Source organism: Aedes aegypti, chromosome 2 (genome assembly GCF_002204515.2).
Source record: "Aedes aegypti strain LVP_AGWG chromosome 2, AaegL5.0 Primary Assembly, whole genome shotgun sequence".
In the NCBI taxonomy this organism is placed as follows: domain Eukaryota; kingdom Metazoa; phylum Arthropoda; class Insecta; order Diptera; family Culicidae; genus Aedes; species Aedes aegypti.
Window position 1 is genome coordinate 34,170,045 of NC_035108.1, and position 10,212 is coordinate 34,180,256.

At 46.1% G+C, this 10,212-nt stretch overlaps 1 protein-coding gene across 4 annotated transcripts in view; it reads left to right on the forward strand.

Moving 5' to 3' along the window:
* Positions 1 to 9,215, forward strand: part of LOC5565105 (tyrosine-protein kinase Src64B) — a 260,410-nt gene extending 251,195 nt beyond the window's left edge. For all 4 annotated transcript variants that reach the window (XM_021840479.1, XM_001649397.2, XM_021840480.1 and 1 more), the window contains exons 4-6: positions 6,888 to 7,101; positions 7,406 to 7,659; positions 7,720 to 9,215. In XM_021840479.1, coding sequence (XP_021696171.1) covers positions 6,888 to 7,101; positions 7,406 to 7,659; positions 7,720 to 8,642 — 1,391 coding nt within the window. In that variant the 3' untranslated portion in view covers positions 8,643 to 9,215. The remainder of the gene's footprint in view (positions 1 to 6,887; positions 7,102 to 7,405; positions 7,660 to 7,719) is intronic.
* Positions 9,216 to 10,212: the final 997 nt, after the last annotated feature.

The window sequence follows — 10,212 nt, forward strand, 5'->3', positions numbered from 1 at the left end:
CCAGTGTTACATCAAGGCAACTCATGAAATGTTGGCCTTGACAGAACAAATCATTTTTCAATTCATTATATGTCCAACCACCAAATAGAATAGACGTTAAACTAGAAACTACCTTTGTTTTATTCTACGGACGTATCATTTGGCGACGAGGATGGAATCCACGAACATGCCAGCTAATCAAGAACCTGGAATTCAAGACGTTATCCTTCAAATGGCCCAGCTTCTTCAGCAAATGGCGGTCCAGCAGCAACTTCCGCAGCATCAAAGTCAAGAGCAGATTTTGGAATCCCTGTCATCAAACATTACCGAATTATCTTTCGATGAAGAAAACGGAGTCACGTTTGGCCGTTGGTTTGATCGTTATCAAGACCTCTTCGAGAATGATGCCCGCCAGCTGGACGATGCCGCAAAAGTTCGTCTTCTTCTCCGGAAGCTAGACACCGCTTCGCACAGCCGCTATCTCAATTACATTTTGCCGAAGTTGCCAAAAGAGGTCAAGTTTGAAGATACCGTGAAAATCCTCAAGAAAATTTTTGGTAATCAAATATCCACATTCCGGAAGCGATTCAAATGTCTCCAGTTGGTGAAGAGCGATTGTGAAGACATTATCAGCTATGGAGGACACGTGAACCGAGCCTGTGAAGATTTTCAATTCCAGAATCTCACTCTCGATCATTTCAAGTGCCTGATGTTTGTCAGCGGATTGAAGGCCTCGAAGTACGCCGATGTCAGAGCAAGATTACTTTCAATTCTGGAAAACGAAAAGCCTGAAGCTCCAGCCACTCTCCAGTCGTTAATTGACGAGTATCAACGCCTTGTCAACCTGAAGGAAGACACCACGATCATCGAACAGCAGGGCAGTTCGAAATCAATGGTTCACGCCGTCAGGGACAGGAAGAGCGCAACGCATCAGAAAGTTTCCGTGAAGTATGAAAGTAAGAAGCCGAAGTCTCCTTGTTGGCAATGTGGCCAAATGCACTTCGTGAAGGAATGCGGCTACAGCACCCACATCTGCAAGGAATGTAATCACGTCGGTCATAAGGAAGGATATTGTTCTTCCTCCATGAAGTCTGCAAAGCCATCCAATTCAGCTCAAACAGACAACAGCAAGAAGCGGAAGAAGGGAAAATCCAGCGCTGAAACTAAAGGGGTATTCATCGTCAACCACATTGAGCATCGTGAAAAGGAACGGAAGTTCGTCACTATGATGATCAACGACGTTCCGATCTCTCTTCAATTGGATTCAGCCAGCGATATTTCCATCGTTTCGGAAGCAGTTTGGGAAGAACTCGGCAAGCCGAAGATGAAACCATCATCAAGTCAAGCCTCCAACGCTTCGGGCGAACCACTTCTGCTGCTCGGTGAGTTTGACTGCAATGTAACGCTAAAGGGCACAACCAAGCGAGGCCGATGTTTCGTGACATCCGTACGAAATCTCAATCTGATGGGCATCGAATGGATTGACCTATTCAACCTCTGGTCGATTCCGTTTGATACAATCTGCAATCAAGTCGTTGTACCTTCAAGGCAAGAAATCGACCGAGAAATTCAACAACTGAAGATGAACCATAAGGACGTTTTCAGTGAATCGCTTGGGTTTTGCAACCGCACGAAGGTCCAGCTGCATCTGAAGCCGGGAAGCAAGCCAGTTTTCTGCCCAAAACGACCTGTTCCATTTCATTCCGTTCCGATGATCGATCAACTCAATCGACTTCAAAGCCTAGGAATCATTACACCTGTTGATTTTTCGGAATGGGCAGCACCGATCGATGCTGTCAAGAAACCGGATGGCAGAGTTCGGATTTGCGCGGATTACTCGACCGGACTTAACAACGCACTGGAAGCCAACAACTATCCGCTGCCCACACCTGAAGAAATTTTTGCACAGCTGGCAGGAAGTCAATACTACAGTGTGATCGACCTATCCGATGCATATCTGCAGTGCAAGGTGACTGAAGACTCCACGCAACTTCTAACAATCAACACGCATAGAGGTTTGTTTCGCTTCAACCGCCTAGCTCCAGGTGTCAAGTCAGCGCCGGGAGCGTTCCAACGGCTGATTGAAAGTCTTGTTGCGGACATTCCTGGAGTCCGTCTATTCATCGATGACATCATCATTGCTGGTAAAGATTGGAAATCACACGCTGAATCGTTGAACCTAGTGCTACAAAGGCTAAAGGACTGGGGATTTCACCTGAAGATGCAAAAATGCAAGTTTTTTCAAACTGAAGTCCGCTACCTAGGTCACATTACCGACCGCAGTGGTATCCGTCCAGACCCGGAGAAAGTGAAGACCATTTCTAGAATTCCTCCACCGCAGAACATCTCTGAATTGCGATCGTTTCTTGGAGCCGTGAACTACTATGGTAAGTTTGTTCCAAACATTCACGACCTGCGTCACCCTTTGGATCAACTACTGCGGAAGGACGTCAAGTGGAATTGGAGTGCCGATTGTCAGCGATCTTTCGAAAAATTCAAGCATGTGCTGAAATCCAACCTTCTCTTGACCCACTACAATCCAAATTTACCAATTGTTGTTGCTGCAGACGCATCGAAGACAGGAATTGGAGCCGTAATCTTCCACAAGTTCCCGAACGGAAGCTTGAAAGCCATTCAACACGCTTCACGCTCTCTCACAACTGCAGAGCAAGCATATGGACAACCGGAAAAAGAAGCTTTAGCCCTTGTGTATGGTGTAACCAAGTTTCACAAGTTTCTACTGGGAAGAAGATTCACGCTCCAGACGGATCACAAGCCACTTTTGTCGGTTTTCGGATCGAAGAAAGGCATACCAGTGCACACTGCCAACCGGTTGCAGCGCTGGGCTCTCATCATGCTGAATTATGATTTCGACATTGAATATGTTTCGACCAACGAATTTGGATGTGCTGACATGCTTTCCCGCCTCATCGACCGAAGCATGCGTCCAGAAGAAGACTACGTCATCGCTTCAGTTTCGCTAGAAGAAGATATGGTAAGCATTCTGAACACGACGGTAGAAGCAGTTCCCGTTTCAGCACTCCAAGATGCCACAAAAAAGTGCAAGATTCTCCAGCAAGTAAAACGGTACATTCTGGACGGATGGCCAGCTGTTTCCAAGCAAGTAGCCCAAGAAGTTCAACCGTACTACAACCGACGTGAATCTCTCAGCATAATCAGTGAATGCGTACTGTTCAAGGAAAGAGTGATCGTTCCGGAGACTTTTCGACGACGCCTGCTCAATCAATTCCACCGTGGTCATCCTGGCGTGGTAAGAATGAAATCAATCGTTCGCAACTACGTGTACTGGCCCGGAATAGATGGTGAAATTGAAGATTTTGTCCAACGTTGCGTTCATTGTGCTTCTGCTGCCAAGGCTCCTGTCAAGACGAAGCCAGAGCCATGGCCTGCTCCTGAAAAACCGTGGTCCCGCATCCATATAGACTACGCTGGACCGGTAGATGGCAACTACTTTCTGGTGGTCGTTGATCCTTTCACTAGATGGCCTGAAGTAGTGCTGACCAAATCAATAACGGCAAAAACGACGATTAAGCTCCTCAAGCAGATGTTCTCAACGTTTGGAATTCCCGAGACCGTGGTAAGTGACAACGGAACACAATTCACCGGTTCGGAGTTCAAGAATTTTTGCAAATCTTTTGGAATTCGTCACATCCGTACGGCTCCGTACCACCCCCAGTGAAACGGGTTGGCGGAACGTTTTGTGGACACCGTGAAGAGAAGCGTGAAGAAAATTCGTTCGGGAGGAGAGTCCCTAGAAGATTCACTGCACACTTTTCTCACCGTATACCGCTCCACTTCAGCACAAGATCTCGGAGGACAGTCACCAGCGAAGAAGAAGCTAGGACGGCCAATGCGGACGGTGGCAGCTCTATTGAAACCTCCAGATAGTCATATACGTCAGAACCCCGAAGAAACAGAACGCCAGAATAATGCTACCGAACGAGACCATAGGAACTTCGACCGAGGTGATACGGTGTATGCCCAAGTCCACCAAGCCAATTCATGGTCCTGGATGCCCGCTGTAATCATCGAACGGATTGGAAAGGTCAACTACAACGTATTACTGAACCAAGGCAAGCGATTAATCCGTTCTCACATCAATCAACTGAAAAACCGAGTTGAAGCAGAAATACCCCGCTGTCAAGAATCACCACTTTCCATTTTCTTTGACGAATTCGACCTGCCACAGGAACCTGCTGAATTACCCCCAATCAACATTCAAGAACTAAATGCTGTTCATGATCAAGTTCCACTCGAAGAAGTACCAGCTTTACTAATACCTGCAGCAGAAGAACCTGAACAAGAACAACACGAAGAACCTGAGCCAACTCCAACAGACGAGCCGGAAGTTCCCGATCGACCTAGACGATTACTTAGGCTTCCGTCAAAACTTCAAGGATATTGGCTATTCTAAGGGGGAGATGTTACATCAAGGCAACCCATGAAATGTTGGCCTTGACAGAATAAATAGTTTTTCAATTCATTATATGTCCAACCACCAAATAGAATAGACGTTAAACTAGAAACTACCTTTGTTTTATTCTACGGACGTATCAACCAGCAGCTTTATTGTTCTAGAGCTGGTGAATGACATCCTTAACCCCTCTACCGGCTGCTTCATTTTTTACCGTAAAAAATATTCAAATTGTAGTAACTTTTTTGTTTCTCGATATTTTTGCCCCATTTTTCACAAGTTTTCACCTGCGCGTATGCAGCTACGACATCCGGTTGCTTAAGCCGCTCTAGGTCATACCGGGGTGGTCGTCGTACGTTGTTAACGACGGAGAGTTTTGGGCGCAGTTTGACCATAACCAGATAGTGGTCGGAGTCGCCACGATAGGACCTGACGTCGATAATGTCGAAGAAGTGCCGTCCATCAATCAGAACGTAGTCGATTTGTGATTCTGTCTGCTGTGGTGATCTCCAGGTGTATCGATATGGAAGGCTGTGTTGGAAGGCCAAATTCTTGGAGGCGGCGAAATCAATTAGTCGTAAGCCGTTTTCGTTCGTCAGCCGGTGGACGCTGAACTTTCCAGTAGTCGGTCTGAACTCCTCCTCCTAGCCAACCTGAGCGTTTAGATCTCCTATGATGATTTTGACGTCGTGGCTTGTGCAGCTGTCGTACTCGCGTTCGAGCTGCGCGTTAAAAGCGTTTTATCATCATCAGTGCTTCCGGAGTTAGGGCAGTGCACATTTATTTTGCTGAAGTTGTAGAACCGGCTTTTGAGCCTCAACTTGCACATTCTCTCATTGATCGGACCCCACCCGATTACACGCCTCTGCATATCACCCATCACTATAAAAGCTGTTCCCAGCTCGTGTCTGTTGCCGCAGCTCTGGTAGATGGTATGGTTACCTCTGAACGTTTGCGCCATTGATCCCTTCCAACACACTTCCTGCAACGCTACGATGCCGAATCCGCGGTCCTTCAGCATGTCAGCGAGTATGTGTGTACCGAGCTTCCAATCGCTAATCCCTTTCCGTCGCTGTGGTCTTCGCCGATTGTCCCGGTTTGTATTCTTTCGTTGATTATTCGTTGCTTTAATTTTTTACGGCTGGCTTGCAGGGCCTGACACCAACTCCCTAGATTTCCGGAGGACCATAGTACACAGTTTAGCTTAGAGTCCTTCTCTGGCACTCGGACGATGATCAGCCGCCCCTGACATAGGGAACAGACGCTGTTGTGAGCCGCTCCTAACATGGAGTACAGACGCTAAAGGTTTGCAGAAGCAAAAGCAAAAGCAAACCCCCCCTTCCCTGTCAGCATACGACCAAAGTTCCCACCGGGAATTGGTTACCCGATCTTCCCTAAGGTTACTCGTACCCCGGCCAGTACCGCGAGGAGGTAGGGATAGGAGTTGCTGGGCAAGAGGCTAAGGACCGCACAGAGGGGTCTATTGTATTCCTTCAGGTACGCGAGGTACCAATGGTACGCCATGCCCAGCCATTTACCAAACAAATATATCCTCTAAAATTCATCCAAAATTTCTTCAGAAGTTCTAACGAAGAACCACACAAGAATTCTTACTCAGGGAATCTCTACTGAAATTGCTCCATGAATCATTCTGCTGATGCTTCTACGCATTTCGCCTTATAATTTAAAGCAATAGTGACCTCCAAGAATTTCTCCACAAAATTATGACAAATTAAATTCATAAAATGTTCCAAATTTCTTTACAAAAAAAAAACTATGAGAATTTCTCAAGGAGTTCCTTCAGCAATTCCTGAAGGTTTATTGCAAAGGTTTTTTATGTATCTACTTCCTTTGGAATTTCCTCTTCGGAATTGCTTCCTAATATTTCGTCAGAATTCGATTCAACAAATTTCTCAAGAACTCTTTCCAACAATTTATTCAATAATTGTTCTCAGGATTTGTATTTCAATTCTGATATTTCTGAAGAAATAAATTTAGTACAATCTCCAGGCCAGGAATGATTTGTTGTATTTTAACCTGCTTATTGCACAGATATGTTATCAGCATAGAAAATAGGAAGTTCATTCTATTTTTTTTAAATAGGAAAGGCACCATCACAGCTAGGTATATTAATTTGCTTTTTTACTAATTTATACGATTGCAATTGAAACCGAAATGGATGCATAAAATATGAAATCAATAATAAAACTTATTCTAAACCTACAAATATTAGAAGTCTACTCGATCTAGGTACTTACTCATAATTTATACCAATCCGCAGAATAGCTTCTCTTTACGATCCATTTAATTTAATCTATAAATGTTTTCCGTCCCACCACAGCATCCCAAAACGGCTAATAACCACCGCAGATACACAAAGGAATTCGCAACAAACGAATTCCCCCCATCAGCTTAAACGCCCATTGCCCCGATTGTATGTATTGATTTTTGCCATTTTCCCCCTTTTCCACAGTGCACCCCGGTTTGAGCACCCGACGGATAGTGGTGGCCCTGTACAACTACAATGCCCGCGAGGAAACCGACGTCAGCTTTGTCAAAGGTGACCGGATGGAGGTGCTGGACGACACCGAATCGGACTGGTGGCGCGTGGTGCACCTGAAGACGCGCCAGGAGGGCCTGATTCCGTGGAATTTCGTGGCCGAGGACCGAAGTGTTAACAGTGAAGAGTGAGTATTGGCCGTATTGACTTCGTTAATCTATGTTCTGGGATTAAAATGACTGTAACTGTTTTTAATGGAACTGTTTGGGAAAGAATATTAAGTTTACGGTATAGGTACCTAAGAAAATTCAAAAGCGGAATGTGTTTTTTCGCAGAAAGGTATTTGTTTTGGAAAAAGGTCCAAAAACTATGAAATTTTGAGAATTTGGAAGCTTATATTTCAGCTACAGTACCATAGAAAATCATACACTCTTTATTTCAACGAGTAACTAGTTAATCATGCATCTTCTAACCTTCTTTCTCGCTGCCAGCTGGTTCTTTGAGAACGTCTCGCGGAAGGAAGCGGACAAACTGCTCCTGGCGGCGGAGAATCCCCGGGGCACCTTCCTGGTGCGACCGTCCGAGCACAATCCCAACGGTTTCTCGCTCTCGGTCAAGGACTGGGAGGAAAGCAGAGGCTACCACGTGAAGCACTACAAAATCAAACCACTGGACAACGGTGGCTATTACATCGCAACGAATCAGACCTTCCCCTCGCTACCTGCACTGGTGCTGGCGTATTCAAGTAACACTTTTTAAGATTTCATGCAGAATAAATCATTGATTACTTCTTTAAATTTTGCAGAGAATGCCCTCGGGTTATGCCACGTGCTGTCTAGTCCATGTCCAAAGCCACAGCCACAGGTGTGGGATCTGGGTCCGGAGCTGCGCGACAAGTGGGAAATCAACCGGAACGAGATTCAGCTGATTCGCAAGCTGGGTCATGGCAACTTCGGTGAGGTGTATTACGGCAAGTGGCGCAACAATATCGAAGTTGCGGTCAAGACCCTCCGAGAGGGCACGATGTCCACACAGGCGTTCCTGCAAGAGGCAACCATCATGAAGAAATTCCGTCACAGTAGGTTAGTCGCTTTATACGCGGTCTGTTCCAAGGAGGAACCGATCTACATCGTCCAGGAGTACATGTCCAAGGGCAGTCTGCTGGACTATCTGCGAACGGGTGACGGACAGTTCCTACAGTTTGAAGACCTTATCTACATTGCGGCCCAGGTGGCATCCGGTATGGAATACCTGGAACTGAAGCAGTTGATACATCGAGATCTGGCGGCCCGGAATGTGCTGATAGGGGAGAACAACGTAGCGAAGATCTGTGATTTTGGATTGGCGCGGGTGATAGCGGACGACGAATACTGTCCCAAGCAAGGATCTCGATTCCCGGTCAAGTGGACCGCACCAGAGGCGATAGTGTACGGCAAGTTCTCGATCAAGTCGGACGTCTGGTCGTACGGTATCCTGCTGATGGAACTGTTCACCTACGGTCAGGTGCCGTACCCGGGAATGCACAGTCGCGAAGTTATCGAGCAGATCGAGCGGGGCTACCGAATGCCAAAGCCAACGAATCACACCCTGCCGGACGATATCTACAGCCTGATGCTCAAGTGCTGGGATGCAATACCGGAGAAGCGCCCGACGTTCGAGTTCTTGAACCACTACTTCCAGAACTTCACCGTCACCTCGGAGGTGCCCTATCGAGAGGTGCAAGACTAATGGGCCTCTGGCGCGGCGGGGTTCGTCTTAAGTGAGAATGAGTCTGAGCGATCTTTTCGGTTTAGTTTTAGCAAGTTTGGGTTTTGTCGTTCTTTCGGGTAGATCGTCCTCCTCTCTAATTGCTACACTAGAACGTTAGAATTTGTAATCATCACCTTGGTAAACGCATTGTGAAGCGCGACTGCACACAAACACACACTGAGACATATACACGAACACACAAACAAGCGGAAACATTTACAACACTGCTAGAAGGCTAATCGTATGTTCGTAAACGTATAAAAATGTAGCGTGAAATTGAAGCGATCGCAAACAGCCAAGTTTGTTTTATTAGTGGGCTAGATTTTTAGTAGGTTTGGAAATGACGCGCGAAAAGACAGTCGAAGTTGTGGGAGGAAAACGAAACTAGTGGATGTACCGTAAAAGTACGTCATGGGTGGTTGTTATGATAGGGTCGTTCACATTGTTTGCTAGCGTTGTGAAATTTCTGTCGATGAAGTTTTAAATAAATCCGTACATGAAGATTGTTGCTGTTTAAGGACGAAATCAAGTCTTCTGGAGCTGAAGTTAAAACCATGTTGTTTTTTTCATAGAAAACCCTACGTCGATAACAAACACAATCGACTATCAAAATATAAAATCATAGTACAGTAAATTCTTTATAACTCGATATTGAAGAGACCATAGAATTGGAGAGATATCATATTCATCATCATTTATTGGCATTACATTGTTATTACAATAAAACCGCGTCAACAATTCCATTCTTGGCTGCGGCCCACACTCACCATATATTGCAGCACCTGGTCAGCCCACCGTTTCAAATGCCATCTTGAACTTCCCCCATACTGGGAGCTGGTTGGTTTCCACTGTCCGCAATGTTGATGGCGTAGCCATCACCTTCGCTGTCCTGAAACTTCTATACCTGAGCCCTCTGATGGAATGTGCGAGCTAAAGTGGAAGACAACTGTTCTAGTTAACGATTTATTGAAGAATGACAAAAGTTTTTCGTTTGATCTGACATGGTATAAAACAATAGGTTGCTGTGATGAAGTTCTAGGACCGCAGTGTTGCTTCGATCCACGAACACTCCTCCTCAACACGGGGCCTCTAGTTCGCACATCGTCTGAAGCTTGGCCATCCAAACTCCTCCAATAGGTGTGGTCAGCAGATCAGCAGCAATTTCTTCAGTGAGACAATACACGAATTGGACCTCTCCTTTCTCCTTCACGTCTCGAGCAAATTAAAACCCAGTGGCAATGTGCTTGTTTCTATTGCTGATTTTTTCGGATTCCATCATCTTCAGTGCGTTCTGGTTATCCTCGAAAATGGTCGGGTTGCTCTGCTGCTCGTTGAAATCGTTTAGAAGACGCTCCAACCAAAACAGCTCCTGTATGGCCTCCGAGAGCGCCACGAACTCTGCCTCCGCGGTTGACAATGACACACAAGTCTGTTTCCTGCTCGCCCAGCTAATAGTTCCGCCGTCAAACATCATGACGAAGCCGGTGTTGGATTTCTGATCTTCTCTGCATTCGGCCCAATCCGCATCAGAGAATCTGACCAGGTCTCC